At 42.7% G+C, this 17,285-nt stretch overlaps 1 protein-coding gene across 14 annotated transcripts in view; it reads left to right on the top strand.

Moving 5' to 3' along the window:
- Positions 1-17,285, top strand: part of ST3GAL3 (ST3 beta-galactoside alpha-2,3-sialyltransferase 3) — a 177,852-nt gene that overhangs the window by 110,246 nt on the left and 50,321 nt on the right. For all 14 annotated transcript variants that reach the window (XM_064665443.1, XM_064665433.1, XM_064665445.1 and 11 more), the window contains 2 exons: positions 8,854-8,917; positions 16,665-16,760. In XM_064665443.1, coding sequence (XP_064521513.1) covers positions 8,854-8,917; positions 16,665-16,760 — 160 coding nt within the window. The remainder of the gene's footprint in view (positions 1-8,853; positions 8,918-16,664; positions 16,761-17,285) is intronic.

The following is a 17,285-nucleotide window of genomic DNA, read 5'->3' as shown; positions in this document are numbered from 1 at the left end:
AAAAAATGAGATGCTTTTGCCACGTCGAACTTGCTGTCTCCTACTATGTGACTTACAGAGTCTGGAAACAGGATGGGCCACTGTAAGTGCTTGGAAATGATGACTGCATCTCTATTAATAAATAAAATGGTTGTCCTCTGGTCCTGAAGGCTGTTGAGCTCATTGTTCAAACAGATTAACTCCCTGCCCCCCCCCCCCCAAACAGAGTGGTTATGTCCAGGCTTCCTATCAAGAAAGGTCACTGGCCTCTATTAGCCTGTGAATGCGTGAGAATTTTAGAGGAGGATATTTGTTGGCCCTGGTGAACACATCTGGGACTGTGCTAACCCTTTAATGGTATGGACTTGTGTGGGACAGTGTGGGCCCGTGCCCTGCTGCCAGTTTGTTTATTAGTGTGTATGTAGTCAAAGTGGGGAACATGATGAAATTGGTCAACTCTGCGCTGTCAAGAAGAGCAAACTGTAACAAGAAGTTGGAACTCTAAAAGCTATAAATGTCAGAATGTCCTGTGGGGGACGGCTCAGGCTGCTGAGCACCCTCCTGTGTCCCAGGCTATTGTTTTGGCATTAACTGGGATGTTGGAGTGCCTCCCATGTTTCACCATTTGCGAGGATCTGATTTCCTTGTAGGAACTCTTCTTTCCCAGCACCCACCAAGCCTGCTGTTGCAACTTTTTTCAGTCAGGAGCAAGGAGACCGCAGCAATCTCAGGTTCTTAAATGAGTGATGTGGAGATTTTTAAAAAATTTAAATTGAAATTTCTTCTTTAGCAGTGTATTGTCAGTATAATTATGGAGGTATGAATATGCTCGTGCTGTCCACATAGTTACAGAGACCCTCTAGCATGTACACTGCTTTCAGGGTTAAATTTGTCAATGAATAAGCAATGGAAAAATTGTTTATACTGCTAGTGAGATTATTAATCCCAGAGGGCCTCCTCCCCAAATTTACCTCTGTAGCTAAAGCAAAAGGAAAGAGTTATTTGGAGAAGGGCAACAAACAAGACTGGAGAAATACCTGACTATTAATAGAATTTCTCAGTACATGTGGTTTGAAGAGTATAAAAGGCTTTCATAAGAAAGAGTAGCTAGTATCTGGCATCTTCTCCATGTAATGAGGACGGGAGAGTTGCTGTAGTTTTTTTTTCAACCTAAGTGAAAACATATGGCACAGCATACACTAAAAAACTAAACAGACACGATCCATGAAGTATCTGTTCCATGCATTTAGTCAGTAGTTTTGTCACTGCTTAGCAATAATTATAGGTCTTCACTTCCACCTTTGTTCCTGCTCAGTTGTTTCAAGCAGAGAGGCTGCTTTGTTGGCCCTGAATCAGTTTGTCTTTGAAGGTGATAGTTATTTCTTAGGGAGTGATTCTCTTGTCACCATCTTACAGAATTTCCCTCCCGCCAGGAATCTAGAAAGCAATTTCTTCCCCGTGGTGATAAGGGAATATCAAGAACATGTTTCAAGTACTACAGTTTTAGCAAATGGAGTATGAACTACTGGCCAGGAGGCTTCGTATTTTCATTTGGTACAGGAGGGACATCTGGAATTGGTGACAAAGGAATTAAGTCTTTGTCCAGACCACCAATGCTAATGAATGTATTGTGCAATGATTAACTGTATTTGTACTTGGTTTTATTTGGATGTTTTCTTCTGTGTTAGTGCTTCTGGGAAGAACCATGGTTCAGTGCTGCTTAGCAGAGGTTTCACTGGTCTCATGGGGCAGAGGTCATTCGTCTCCAGTAAAAATGTTGAATTTTCGGGCGTGCAAAAGTTGGCATATCACAGTGTTATTGGGGGAAAATCTGCCCTCTTTTCGTGCATGTTTTTTTCTTGCATAGCTTTTTCTTTTACATTGACTTTCTTGGCATGAGCAATACTTTATCTCTGAGAAAACATGTTCAGTTGGACATGACAATTTTAATTTACAGCTGACTCAAAGAAAAACTATCAGAAAAGTAGCTCTTTTCCAACCTACTCTTCTGCCTTTATAGAGAGACTGGAGAACCATGTGCAGGCACCTTCCCTACATTTGACTGGGTCTGAATGAGGTGTTTCTTTCCTGGTTTAATTCTCCAGTCTTGTCCTTATTTTGTTAGTGGTGCTCTGTTGTACAGATGATTTTCCTACTGTGAGCATTTTTTTTGATCTTCATATGTTCTTCCTCTAACAAATAACCAAGAAGCACAAGCATGGATAGCCATTAGTTCTATTCAGAGTAGGTATTAACACAAGATTGTTGTTTCTTCCTGAGTTTGATTTCTGAACTAGTTTCCACTAGAATTTTGCATTTGACCAAAATTGGTAATAGTTGCCGATATCACGTGGGAATATAGATATAAAAATGTTGCTGTTTCCCCAGGGAATTCAGCTGATTTTATAACCTCGAGAAATTAAATTAGAGGTTTGAAAGGAAAAAAAAAAAAAGTTTCAGAAGAGGTAGAGGGCCAGCTTTTCATTATCGAGTAAAGCCTCTAAAGGGAAGTTATAGTGTGAATTTTGAAGTTGAATCAACTTCCACGCTTGAGCTCTCCTGATGAAAGTACAACCCTCCTGTGCGGTCCATTATTTCAGTCAAAACTGATGCTTTGTTTCTGAGTGTGCCTAAAAATAGTCCTTTCCCCAACCCGCTGAGAAGGGAAAGGTGCCCCAGGGAGACTCAAACCTCAAGTTTGCAGTTAATTGGGTGACTCCGTATTGGAGGTCGTCACAGAAGTCTTGAAGTGCGATTGAGACATGGATATTATTCCTCTGCTTTACCTCCCAGAGGGAAAAGCAGATCTCCTCTGGCTGTTGGGTTTTGAAGTGCCATTTCTTAGTGCTTCTGCAAGGGTCGGAAGAATTAGGAATCATTGTAGTAGCTATTGAGTTTTTTGGCATTTTTGGCCACCTGTGAAGGGCCAACAAAAATGCAGCAATGAAGGGAAGAACAGCCCTCTGTAACAACTGTATTTATTTTCCTGCTTGTCTTCAACCAGCATATTGTGAATCTTTCAAGGGCCATTTTATTTGGCGTGAATTCCCCTGTTTTACAGGCTTTATTGTTTCCTGTGCACTGAACTTGAGTTTGGATCAAAATGGTTAAAGCATGGTTGTTGCAGAACGTTGCCCGTTTTTTGGCATAATTGTTTTTTAAATTAATGTTCCAACTTTCCAAGCCGTGGGATTATGTTGGGAACTAAGCTTGTGTTCTGAAAAAACAAACTCTTGGTTGTGAAGAAAAGCTTGGAAAAAAAAAATAAAAATCCCTAAAGGCTCCAAAACGACGATGTAAATGAAGAGTCCAAATGTTATGTATTTTATTTATATCTTGTTATAAAAAAAGGCCTTAAGGGCTTTCTGGAGCTTACATTTAACGCATGCCAGGTTCTTCTAAAATTGTTAGAGAGGGTACCATGTGTATTCAGTCTTTTTTTTTCTCTTTTGCTTTGAGTTTTGTGCCTGTGCAACAATATATGCCTCTTGTCTTAATGCCATTAAAAATCATCAATGGAATTACTGGGATATTTGGAGGAGTGGCAGTTTTAAGTCCTGTTGTTAGTATAGTGCATCTCAAGTAAACCACCTAAATCTGGTACAGCTAATGACCTCAAGAAAACCACTCTTGTATTTACACACAAGTTTTGATCTGGGGACAGATTACTCAGTTGTCTTTGAGAGCCAGTTCACATGTTTGCAATATACTGATAAGTTCAGGAGTCTTTGTAGCTGCTTTTTCCTGCATGCACCTTCTGAAGTTAGCTGATCAATAATAAGAAGTGATGCAGGGAATTTCGGACACATTGTGATACCTGTTGTAATCACTGGATTCCCAGCTTCACTAAAATAGAAATAATGTTGTGTGTCTACAGCTGGACTTGGTGTTTCTGGAAGAGAGCTGGAGAACAGAATATGTGGTAAGACTTGGGTCCATGGCCTCGTGCTGGGCACCTGGGTGGGAAATCAGAGTGGGTCAGGCTGGAAGGGACCACAGTGTGTCACCTGGTCCCACCTCCCTGCTCTATCAGGGTCATCCCAGACCACATGGCACAGGATTGTGTCCAGACAGTTCTTGAACATCTCCAGTGAGGGAGACTCCACAGCCTCTCTGGGCAGCCTGTTCCAGTGCACAGGCACCTGCACAATAAAGAAGTTCTTCCTCATGGTCAGGTGGAACTGTCTGTGCTTCAGTTTCTGCCTGTTGCCTCTTGTCCCATTGCTTGGCACCACTGAGCAAAGCCTGGTCCGTCCTCTTGTCCCTTCAGACATTGATGAGGTCCTCTCTCAATGCTGAACAGGCCCAGCTCTCTCAGCCTTTCCTCATAAGAGAGATGCTCCAGTCCCTAAATCATCTTTGTTGCTCTCTGCTGGACCTGCTCCAGGAGCTCCATGTCTCTCTTGTCCTGAGGAGCCCAGAACTGGATACAGCTCTCCAGATGCAGCCTCACTGGGGCTGAGTAGGGTGGCAGAATCACCTCCCTTGACTTAAGGTAAAGATCATTCATCAAAAGACATAAAAATCCTTCTGTGAAAGATCATTCCTCAGCTCCCATATGGAGGGAGATCTTAAGGGAAAAAAATTCTGAAGGAGGAACTTTATACAGAGGTGAACTTTCAGGTAGTGTATTAAAAAAAAGTGTATGCACTGGGCTTGTGCCTACAGCTTGTTTGTAAACATTGCAATTTGTTTAATCCACAGCGTTGGTAGTGTTTAGTTTACTCTCCCCATGAAGCTGACACACACATGGCTTTCTGTTATCATGGGACAGGGACCTGTCTCACCTGTCTTCTGGAATGCTTTAGGGATGTCAGTCAACCTCACTCTAGGCAGTGTATTCCCCAAAGCTGAAGCTGATGCCCAGTACCCTGCAGAAGTGGTTGCTGGAAGGGTGGCAGCTGGGTGACCACCTATGGAGGTGGGCACTGGCCATGGCTCACGGGGCAGACACACAGAACTGCAGCAGCACACTGTCCCCTGACCCTAATGCACAGGTACTTACTGCTGGCAATAAGGGCATCTAGACTTGCTGTTTTTTGAGGAAGATGGCTGGTACAGAAAACTTGTGAAAATTACAGCCTCTTCTCTTGGCTGCTTGAGAGTGCACGAGCATCCCAGTGTGCCTGCTTTCGAGGTGAGACCCTGTGAGATGCCTGTGGTAACTCTCTGGAGTGGAAAGGTCTCCCATCTTTTTTTAATGATACAAGCAAGAAGCTTGTACATTAGAAACAACAATTTTAAGTGTTGTTGACATTTACAGTGAAGGTCTCTTCCACTCCTTCACATAAATAACAGAGAAAAAGGCTAGAATTGAGACTTAGGCTAGTTCTCACTGTGTGGTCACTGCCTGCCTGATTTCTAACTATTTACTTTTAGTTTTTCCAAATGTCTGAAAATTTCAGGGTCAACCTGAAGTCAAGATGTACTTGGGTTCAGAGAAATCATGCAGTCCTGAGCTGGCTTTTGAATCTTCTGATGATATAAGGCAAAGTTGATAGAATATGTCAAGATAACTCAGGATTCTTAGATAAATGTAGTCAGCTCCTCTAGATGGGAGGAAAACAGTGCAGAGGCTTCTTTGTTTTTACAGTAATAGTGTATGCATAGTGGCTGATAGATGAGTGGGTTAAATAATCTCCCACACTCCCCAGCGAGCTAAATTCTCCATGACAAGAAAATAATATAATAAACAAGCTGCAGAAAACTTCAGTAGATTGCTTGCCATAGTGATGTGTTCATTATTTAATACTGAGAGAAAGTGAGGGTGAAAATGCAGGATATTGACGTTCATTTCCATTAATTTGTCATTGAAGTGTACCGGACATATGTGAAGAACACAAAAGTCAGAGGACTGTCCAAAGATGAGACCTTTTGCTGAGGGTTCCTTGTCTAGGAGCCAAAGGCCTTGTTCTGTTCCTGGTCATGTCACTTACTTGCCTCATGTACTTCAGCAAGTTTGATTCCCTCAGAGTATAAAGATTTTCACTGCTTTCAAAAATGAGAACAGGTGGAGGACCTGAAAACGTGAATTCAGGAATAAGCACATGTGTTCACGTGTGTGTATATATGTGTAACCTTAGAGCCTTTGACTTGAAGGAGGTGTATGAAAACCACATATTTTTACTGTTGGAATGAGTTCTGTTGGAATGAGTTCTAGAAGCTCCTGCTGGAGGAGATCTTGTCTTTCCATCCTGATGCCAGAGGCAAAGTGCCAAGTGCAGATGCCCACCTCAGCAGCAATGCAATGAACATTTTCTAGTAAAGTTCCAGCTCAGCCAGAACAACCTAGTGCCTCTCCCCTGCCCCAGACATTGTCTTTTCCTGTCAGTGCTCACAGCTCCTGCTCCCAGCTTCCAGTGAGGGGGCTGGACTAGAAGAACTTGGTGCCACGTTCGTTCCTGCTGCGAGTGGACAGTGAAGTACTTTTATTGAGCTTCATCCAGCAGTTTTGAATGATAACACTGTGATTTGTGCAGCTTCCAAAACCTTTTGGATGCCATGGGTTGTTGGACTGTGGGGGCTGCTGAAGAGATATCTCCTGTTTGGCCATTCATAGTCTGTGCTGAGTGTTCTATATTGTTTGTTTTGTTTGCGTTTTCTCTCTGGATTATGGGAATGGGAAGCATCTCTGTTCCAAATACTGCCATATCCACTCCTAAAGTAGTTGTATTTAATTCCTGAGCACTCACTATGAAGGTATTACTAATTAGCTGGCAAGGTGAGGAAACCTGAATTATGTGAGAGCATTACTCAGCTGTATTATTTTAATGTGCTTTTTAAAATAGTCTATCGGATGGTCTCCAAGTAGTGCAGGGTGTAACTTGTGGGTGGTAGAGCAAACCTGGCATAACAAAGGCTTTGGTCGATGGGAAGTTGCAACCCTTGGCACGCAATCCTTTGATCTCTTTTCTGAGACTGTGGGAAAACAAAGACAGTAACACATGCTGTCCAGGAAAAGTCAGTGTATGAGGCAGGCCAAGGAGAGGACTGTGGCATGGTGCCATTAGAGGTCACAGCAACCTATGGCAGATTTAGGGAAACAGCATTCCTGTTGGAGGGGGGGAGCCTGCTGCCTATGCGTCAAAAGAAATTCTTCACATGAAGGAAAATTAAACAACACCACTATTTTGTTATCAAAGTAAGTTGCTCTTGCCCTTAGAAATTGCCTCTTTCCTTACTCCACTCCAAAATATGATCTTCTGAAAGCAATCACACTTCTCAGCTTGTGATGGTTGGCAGGGGCTGTCACTGATGCCGTGTCAAAAACTTCCCCAAATCTCAAAGTAACTGTCAGAGTTTTCTGTTTATCACCTTTGTTTGTCTGCCTTGTGTGTCTCACCAGCTTGTTGTCAGGTTCAGAGCTGTTTGGCACATGGACTGTCTCAAGCTGGTGTGTTGGTCCTGCACACTTGTCCTGTAGTTTCTGTGGAGAGACGCGGTAAATAAGAGCAGAACTCTTTATTTGAAAGGGTCTCCCTAAACTGTGCTGATTGCAGTAAGTAGTGCCTGTCAGGAAAGCTATTTAAGTTCAGTGTAAAAAAATCACCTGATGTCAGTCTTCTTAATGTTTCTGTGTCATTTTTAATCTTTTGTAAAGAAATGAGACTTATTTATTCATTTCCATTGGTTGTTTCCTAAGAACTTTTGAACTAATTGACTGATATGTTTAAGGGAAAGATATGATAGATATTTACAATCTCCCAAGCAAAGTGGAAGGCAACTAATTCTTCACAGTCTTTTCCCCCCATAAATGAAGCTCAGAGAAGCCATATTCAAAATTGGGAAAGGGAGGTGATTGAAACTCTGTATGGATCGAGGAGGATTCTGAGCTCATGGAAGAGAAATCACTGAGGGTTGCCAGATACAAAGGAGCTGTACCTGACATGTGAAATCCCTGATTTGAAAACAGTTAAATGGTAGAAGAGGATTTCAGGGAAATATTATGTCTGTTTGCTTTGGTTTTATGCTCCTCTTAGGCATCTGCTTCAGTCCACAGTTAGAGTCAGGATTTGGAGGCAGATGGACTTTTTTTCAGACATTCTGAAGTTAACTGGTGCATTTGTAAATCCAAGCTAGCCAGAGCATTGCTGCTTCTTGGCCCTGGATGGATCGTGGTAAAGGAGTTTGGACCTCTATAGAGGAGAGAGGTGGAAAAGTTAGGGACAAGTGACAAGATCTAGAGGGAAACAGACTCAAAAATTTCCATAGCTGATAGAATTATTTGTGTATAATGATTGTGCTTCTGCAATTTAATGCATTTAATTTGTGTGTCTGTGTCTATGCTTGCATAACTTACACCATCTGGTTGCTGCAGCATTCACTGGGTGTCTGTAGGCTGTGGTTCCATGGGCATGTCTTTAAGCAATTATGGTGGTTTAATTGAAGAAAGTCAGACTGAGAAACTGAACCTAAACCAAAAGTAACCCAGGAGAATAAAAAGCATCAGTTTTAACCTGGTTCTTTCTGTTCCTGCATCCAATTCACCACTCAGCTGCATAAAAGCTTGTCTGAAGGCAAGCACTGACAGTGACAGTGGCCTTCCCATGCCTGAAGTGTTTGTTAAGCTGCCATCTCAGGGCAGTGGGTATGAAATCACTGCTATAAAGTGTACTGTGCTTGTCCCCTGTCACACTCTCCATGCAAGGCAGTTGCACACTGCATCAGAATTTGGCACATAACATGTCTTTACAGCCCATGTGTGAAGGTCATTGTCTAGAGAAAATAGGAATATGCAAGTGAAAGTGTTTATTCCTAATGAAAACCTTATTTCAGTTCCTCTGAGTAACTGCATCAGATGCTTTACATCACTTTGTTTTTCATTTTTATTAGAAGTGAGAACTTGTTCCTAATGTCTTCTTCCTTCCTCCCCAGATAATCTGATCAAAGCCATCCTGTCAGCAACCAAAGATTACCGTCTAACTCCAGCTCTTGACAGGTAAGAGGAGACCTTTTAGAATAGAAGGAGTAGAAGTGATTCTTTTCCATATGTTCTAAATAAATTTTGTTTGACATTTTTGCCAGATACTTTTGCCAGTAAATTTGGCTGTGTTTTTTGGGTAGGTCAGGAGCTGGAAACTGAGTCCTCTTTCCAGTAAATCTGTAGATGCTGAAGACCTCTGTTAAGCCAAACATAAGTAGCATAAAGCTTTTGACTATTTCCTATGCTTTTGTTTCATGTGTTGTTACAAGACGTGCTCTTGCCACTTTTTCAAATAAGTAAATAGCAGATTTTCAATAAACACATTATATTTTTCCAGCCTTTCTGACAAAACAACACTATCATAAGAAACTCTTAGAGAGAAAGAAGGGACTGGCTTATTTCAACAATGTTTTTCACCAGTTCCTCACTCATAAAGCAGGAATGTGTGTGTTGGCCAAGCCTGTGTTAGGATGCAAAGGAGAGAAGTCTCCTGGGCCCTGTGGTACTTGAATTCAACCCTTTAGAAGCTTCTTTGATTCTTCAGTCCTATTGTAGAGGTTGCTTCTGAAACTCAATGGCATGTTTACAATCCAGCTTCCAAGTGATAGGCCTTTAGTCTTTGCTGTCCTTGCTTTTCTGTCATTCCTTCCCTTTGCCCCAAGGTTTTGGTTTAGTGTCACTGCCCAGATTAGGGGTATTTTTTTTCAGAAGCTGTTAGAGGTTTTTACTGGGACATGAGCCCTTTTCAGAGTCCTGGTACTGCTTCTTTCCAGTGGTACTTGAACATGAGCTGACACAGTTCCTGCTCTCTAAACACATTGGGTTTATTTCCTGGCCCAGCTCCCGCTCTGCCCACTTTTCCATAACAAAGTTCATACGCTTTTCCAGCCTTTCCATAGGTCACCTCATCTCTCATATTGATTGTAGAGCTTGCCTGCTGTAGTTAGAGTTAGGAGCTACTCTCTATGTGAAAGTTTATTCTTAGTCTTTCACAGTCTGTGTGCTAATTTAGGTTTCTTTGAAGTTTGCCTTGCCTCAGAGCAGTGCCGGGTAGGGTTAGCCTTCAGACTTCGGATTAATTTGAGAAATTATGTCCAGAAGGCAAAATCATTTCACAGATGACCTTCTTAGAGATTTTGCACACAACTGAGTCTCATCCATCTGGGGTTTATCTCAGCTCTGGTTGGAGAATTAAGATTTTAATCTGTTGAAAAATCCACATATAGACTCTTTCAGAAGGTTACTCGTGGGAAATTAGTGTTAATGACAGAGGGCAGGTGGAAGATTCTTGCAGTGGAGGTTAATGTAATTGTGACCCTTGCTGCTCACCTGTTTTTTGAGGAGTAGAATGTTTCAAGTTTTCTAAAAGTAATTTCTCAGGAGGCTGTGAAACATAACCACTCTAGCATGAGCTGCTTGCTTTGGTTAATGTTCTTTATAATGGATTTGGTGCAGAGATAGGAAAGACCTAACACTCAAGCCTCATGAAATGTATGCAAAGTCCCTGTGACACCAAACACGAATGAGAGCTGGGGAACAGGCTAGACATGTATTTCTGTGGTATTCCAGTAACAAAGTTTGCTGGTGTGTAAACACACTTATATTGAGGAAGTACTGTTTTCTTGGGAATTGTTGTGATAGAGGCAAATCAGTGGATGTTGGTTGTGTGGTACATACAACTTCACAGTCAAATACCCCCCGAAGCCCTTCCAAGTGAGAGGTTCTTAGGAAAATTAAAAATTGAAGTGTGTATGAGAGAAGGGCTTGGGATAGCAAGCCACAAAGTGAGAGCCCAAAGGAGCATGCATCAGAGGGGTTATTAGGAGAGAGAGCTTGGGTACTGTGGGAGATGTTAATGCTGCCAAAAACCTGCTTGGTGAGTAGGGCATGAATGAAGACTTGGATATGGTTCCAGAAATGTTCTTCACTGTGGTTGTCAATGAATTCCAGCTGTGGCTGCAATGGGTATCTGCCATTTTGGATTCCAGAAGAGCTGACAGAGCAGACTGATGAAGGAAGGTTAGCTGCTTACTCATGTTTTCTCAAGCTCAAAGCACAGCCCAACAGTTCCTCTCTGTGACAGCTCCAGTGTGGTGGGAGCAGAGCCTTGAGGTTTGACTCACTCCCTTACTGCTCACTGGTCAACAAGAAAGGCCAGACCTCTCTCCTTTGCTCACCACCTTGGAGCAGCTGGAGAGGACCTGGCCTAAGGGACCTTGAAAGGCCCCTTCCAACCCAAACAAACCATTCTTGGTTCTATGATTAAGGGCTGAAAAAATGCATTATTGTGGAAGCGTTAGGTAAGAGACACAGCTCAAGTCTGTAAGGTACAAGGGCTCAGACTTGGGAGATCTTGTGAACCCTTCCACTTGTAGGCTTTCAGAAGCCTAGTGAGCTGATTCTAGAAGCAGGGAAAAGGCTGCAGGTTCACCCTCTCTTCAAGATGGGTTCACACCAACATTTTCTCTGTTGGCAAAGCCAGTCTAAGAATCCATATTTTCTACTTTGTCCCGCTGCCATTGTTTGAAAAGGGACTTAAAAGTGGGTCAGTGAAATTATTCCAGTTTATGACTTTTTCTCTTAACCCAGGTCATTCCAGTGACCTCATTTCCACAGCTCCCCTTCCACTCCAGCACTGTGTGGGCACAGAGCTGTAACAGCAGCAGGAGAGGCGGAGGGCTGAGGTGGGTGGGAAGGTGAGTGCTGCCCAGCCCATTGAAACAAACGTTCGTGTAACTATACTCTTGAAGGCAGCTTTCCCAGGGGAAGGGTGGGAGAGGCAGGAAAGGTGAGGTCAGAGCAGTGCGTGAGAACATTGGAAGGAAAGAGAGGATTAGAGTTGTGTGGTGGAGGATCTGCACCAAGCCTTTGGTCTCGTCCCTAGCCAAGCTTCTCCATTTCTGTCCTCCTTCACGAAGTTGGTCCTTGAGATGTTACATTCACTTGCCTCTCATAAGCCCTGGAAATGAATTTATTTGTTTGATTATCCCTGTAACAAAGGGCATCCTGATGCACCTTTCCTGACACAATGTACTGACATGGTGCTGAAACGAGGCGAACGTGATCCTTCCGGGTGTGCGTACACCTTTCATCATCCCACAGCAGCTTTGCCAACTCGCTTCAGCTAATCCCTCCATTGTGTTATAACTACCAACAGCTGGAGGGCATGTGCACAAAGGCTATAGTTCACACCTGTAACACAGTGTAAGTGGTGCCCTGCTTTCTTAGCTCTCTTCATGGCTCCTTACTGTGGCACCTTTGTGTTGAACCCTCTTCTGCTCCAGGGCAGGGGCTAGGTAAAGCTGCAGTGGTGTTTGGGGGGGTAGTTACACGTCAGCTCTGAGCTTTCCTGGAAAAGATTGGAGATACAGGGGGCTTTCTTTAGAATCTCTGACCTCTTCCTTCAGAGCTGTCGTGTCTTTCTCCCTAGAACAGATGTTGGTGGGCCTCGTCTTTGACACTTCATAGTTCTCCTGCCCTCCACTGACTTTTCCAAGCCCATTTATATTGTTGACATTTTCACTGCTTCCTTTAGTGGCTCATCCAGTGGCCTGTCCCTCATTCTGCAAATGGGTCAGGGCTTGGTTTCTATTTCCACAGCCCTTTTGCTGGCTGGACTTCAATGGATTTGGGGGTTAAATCTCTGTGGTGATGACATGTAAATTTCCTATGAAAAGACATAAATATAAAAACCTAACTGACCTTTTTGTATTGGCTCCAGGTGGTAATGAAGGAAAACTGAGAGTTTGAGCTTATGACTAACACAATCTTTACTAATGCAGTATATAAACTGAGCAAGTCAGGAAGGAATTTGATAGAGCAGGAGAGATATGTGTCCCTGTGGCTCGGGTTGATAGCACCCATTTAAGTAGCAGCAGCCAGTTCAAACCAGAATATGCTAAGCCTCCCTAAGCACCAGTTCCCCTAAAGATGTTTTTTAATTATTCTGTTATATCTTTCCTCAAAGCCTTCAGTTCCAAAGTTGCGTAAAGGAAGGCTTTGTGGTTTCTCTCCCCTGACAAATCCCTAAAGTGCTTTGATAGGAGAGGAAGAGGAAGTAGGAATTACTACAATGCAAACATGTGTTTACAGGGCTATATTGTTCGAGAAAATCTGCGTGAATCCTGGTTTTGGTGTAGATGAACTCAACCTTGGAGTATCAGTGTCAAGAGTCTGTACATCTGGCTGCGGCTCCTTAGGGCTTTAGGGAAAGTCTGTCTGTGGAAAGTCCATGACCCTCCTTCATACCACCCTGGTAGCAAACTGGAACCTGGGCTGTGTCCGATGTGTTCAATCCCTGAGCTCTTCTGGAAAAGAAATAGGGCTTTGATGTACTATGTAAACAAACATAAAGGTGTTTGCACACTTCTTTGTGGAGAAACAATTGAGCTGTAACTGATGCTGCTTGCGCGGTGTGTTTCTTCAGCCAGAAGCTTGCCTGGAGCCAGCAGTGACTGTGTAGGTTTCCCATGCTCAGGCACCATCAGTGGGCACAGTATGTTTGAAAGAAATTTAAGCTGCTGGAAGATCAAAGATTAGACCTTAGGGTCAGAAAGACACTAATGAAAAATCTTATCTGCAGACTTAAGGAAAAAGAAGAACACATTTAAATGTGTCAGGACCACAAGGGTATGAGGGTGGCTCAGGCATGAAGCTGGGCAAAGGTGATTAACTTAAAAGTTATGATGAGTAAAGGCAGAACCATTCACTGAAGTATTTGTTTCTTTTTTGGAGATAAAAATAGAATGATGTTGTCCCATTTTACAGCAACAATGAAATACTTTGTGTATTTTTTTTTTAGTAACTGTGAGGATATAAAATGACAATTATTTGTCTTTCAAGGTAAGCAATGCAGAGTGTTTAAAGAGTTAAATAAAGATTTTTTTAGTTTGTTTTACTGTTTGCTTTTTGACCCTTCTTGGAACGTTTGATAGAAAAGCAAATGTTGTGCCATTTTTGGAAAATATGGGAGAGGATAAAGAGATGGCTGTAAGTTGATTAGCTTGGTTTGCAGGAAAAATCCGGGAAAGTTAGATCTGGGGCAGAGCTTGAATGACAGCATAACTGATGTGAGTTACTTTGGGTTTGTGGAAATGAAATCTTGCCACATAGAGGATATATTTTTTAGATGAACTAGAAGCTTAAATGATAAAGGTAACCTTTTAGAGACAGGCATTAGTTATGTCTCAGTCCATTATATTCTAATTCTACACTACATCATTGTAGATATATCCTTTTTAGGAATGGGATAGTCAACATATCTTTAAAAAGTTACTGTCAGGGTCGATAATTAATCCTTTAATGACACGTCCTGTGTAGTCCTGCTGGCAGGTATTTGCAGGGGCTAAAACCAATCTGGAATAAAGGTAAAATAACACTAGAAAAATTTGCCAGAACCAAAGACTAGGAAAGTAAGGAGTAGCAGGACCAGGTCAGTCTTGACCTTTGCATGGGATCCTTCTCTGAACAGTGCTTCCTTGGAGCCAAATCAAAAATCAGGCATCACAGGTGTGACAACACAGATCACGTTTACAAGATGAGGATTATATTCTGCAAACCAATGACTATAAAAAGAGGATTGGAATGATGTACGTAAAATCTCTGTGTAAAGGGGACTCTGCTTTGAGCAGCATTAGCTCCACATGCTGGTCTTCCAGATTCAGTACTTCAGAGATCTGGGGAGAAGTTGAAAATTGTTCAGAGAGGTACTGCAAGTGTGAATCAAGACCTAGGAGAGCTGCCTTACTGTGCAAGATGTGATGAGCTTGCTCCAGTTGGTATGGTCAATGGAAGATTAAAAATGAGCTTTGATCATTCCACGAGCGCTGTGTGGGAGCAGGGCCATGAAAAGCTGCTGGAGCAGCTTTGGCTGGTGGAACTGGTTCTTTTATCTCATGTGTGGCAGCTCATGCTCACCAGTGTGACCCATGAGGGGCGAGTGTTTGTACACATGCAGATGTGGAAGGGGCTACTGACAGTAGATGGTGCTTTAATTTAGCAGAAAAGCAAAGAATGTGATTAAGTGGTTTGAGGCTGGAACAAGCAGATCTGTATTCAAAACTGGTAAGAGCTACCATCCTAACATAGGTGGGAAAAGGATAGAGGGGAGTCTCCGTAGCTTGTAGCCTTTGGATTTTGACATAGTATCCTTCTTCAGAAGAGAAAATTAAGAAGAGTCATGGCTGAGAGACAACTGAGTAGAGAAACTACGGTATTTCACCCAGCAGCCTGTTGTTTAGGAGGTCAAACTTTCCTATCATAATCATCAGAAGAGTGTATTTCCATCCGAAATGTCACTTGGCCAGAACTGAACAATGTCTTTTTTTCCCTTTTGCAGTATCTTTTCCTAAAGGTTTTTGACAAAGCTGTAACCACCTTTGTTGCTTGTTTGGGTGTATTTGGGGGATGACTCTTTTACTTCCCTCTTTGTCACAATATACTGCCTGAACCAGATCTTGCATCTGCTTTCCCCTTGTTGCCAGAACTGTTTTGTTTTGTTTTTTTTTTGCTGTGCCATCATCTATAAAATTCTTTCTCTGTTGTGGTTTGATTATCACAAACATCTATGCTTCTTCAGCCTTACAGACACTGGGCTAATATGTCCATCTGCTTGAGGATGTTTTTTCTTTTGGAAAGGCTCAGATATGCAATGACACTTTTTCTGGGCAGGGGAAGCTGTTCCAGAGCATTTCTTGGTGCTGTTAATTCTGCACGTGTCTCCAGCTAATGGCTCTGTCAGCAGAGTGACCCTCAGTGGTTTAACTGAGTCTTTAAGTGCACTCCAGCCCTGCTCTGCAAAGAGGGACCCCACGTAAGTGGAGCTTTCCTCATGCTGGCTCTTTAGACATCACAGAGAGGACAGCCTAGAAGAGCCCAGTTGACTGTGCCTGGGACTAGGAAGGCTGCCTAGGCCAGAGATCTGCTCCAAACAACTGATTGCCTTGGACCCTTTCCGAAAAAGGCTCTGCAGACACGTATTCCTTCAGTGAACTACCAGAGATGGAGGCACACTGCCAGAAGAGCCAGCTGCGTTTGGGATTAGATGGCTGGAAAGAAGTCCTTTTCTCTGTCTTCAAAACAAAATCACTTTTTAACATCTGCTGCAGAGAGTTCTCGTGACTCAGGGTTCCACAAGAAACTGTTCTCCTCCTTCTTTTTCCTGTTTCTTTTTCTTTCTAATTAAGGTTATTTCCCTTCCCTTTCCTCACCTGTGGTGTCTCCATATATGTTTCCAACTGGACAGGAGTGGGAGGGGTGTCTTTTTTCTCTCCATTTAGTGGGGTCTTTTTGTCTCTCCAAGTCTTGTGATAACAGCAGCAATTTTGCTCTCACCAAGGTGAGCACACCCCAGATAACCTGGCAAGATCTGCCTGCACTCATAAAATTGCTTGGAGAAAAGACTTCCTCACTAAGCCTTTGGTTTATTGTTATTTCAGTGCTGAATGAATGATGAGAAGGTTTAAGTAAACAGATGGGTTTGATTCAAGCCCATCATACCACGGGTGTGGGGGGAGAGGAGCTGCTTGTCCTGACAGCTCATCTCATTAGGCCACACGTGGTGTGAGGTGTTGAAAGCAGTTTATCACGTGTAATGCCTGGGCATGATGAGGTGAGCTGGGGATCAAGTGTATCTCTGTCTCCCCCCTAATTCTTAATATTTACAAAGGTTTCCTGTAGTTCTCAGATGCATGCAAACTAAATATGTGTGGCTCTGTTTGCATTTACATTACAAAAGTCACCTCTTCCTCTGTTTCTTCCACAGTCTCAGCTGCCGGCGATGTATTATTGTGGGAAATGGTGGAGTACTTGCAAATAAATCATTGGGGTTAAAAATTGATGACTATGATGTTGTTGTCAGGTGAGTCTTTGGCATTATAGTTTTCTTGTCATATATTCAGTTTCTGTATCAGTTCACATGCTATGCAGGCAGACTTTTAACCTGTACTAGTGACAGTATCCATTTGTATGAAAACATGAAGTTATATGGAGGGGAAGAAAAGACAAGAGCATATAAATGTTTGTTATAAATGGTGTTCACATCAAAGGGTAAAGGCACTCCTCAAACATTCCATTTTCCACAGCTATTTGGGAATGTGGTCTCTCATATGATCCTACTTGAACCTTCTCTTCATAGCTCCTTTCTAAAAGCTGCTGCTTTCTGTGATGCCCTTAGGTGGTGAAGCAGTAACTCAAACTGTTGGATCTGCTCCCAGATATATCCCCTAGGTAGCTCAGGGAAGTATTACTGGTCATACATGTGTAGCATTCCCCAGGAACTACACTTCACAGTTAGGATGGGAAGGACTAAGAGTGATGCAGCATAGGGTGTTAGGAGGCAGGAAGCCTCTATGAGTGAGGACCCAGTGATTACAGGTGCCCTAGA

Source organism: Pseudopipra pipra, chromosome 9, assembly GCF_036250125.1.
Source record: "Pseudopipra pipra isolate bDixPip1 chromosome 9, bDixPip1.hap1, whole genome shotgun sequence".
NCBI lineage: Eukaryota > Metazoa > Chordata > Aves > Passeriformes > Pipridae > Pseudopipra > Pseudopipra pipra.
Note: the sequence above shows the minus strand (reverse complement) of the source record. Positions and strands in the feature narration are given on the sequence as shown.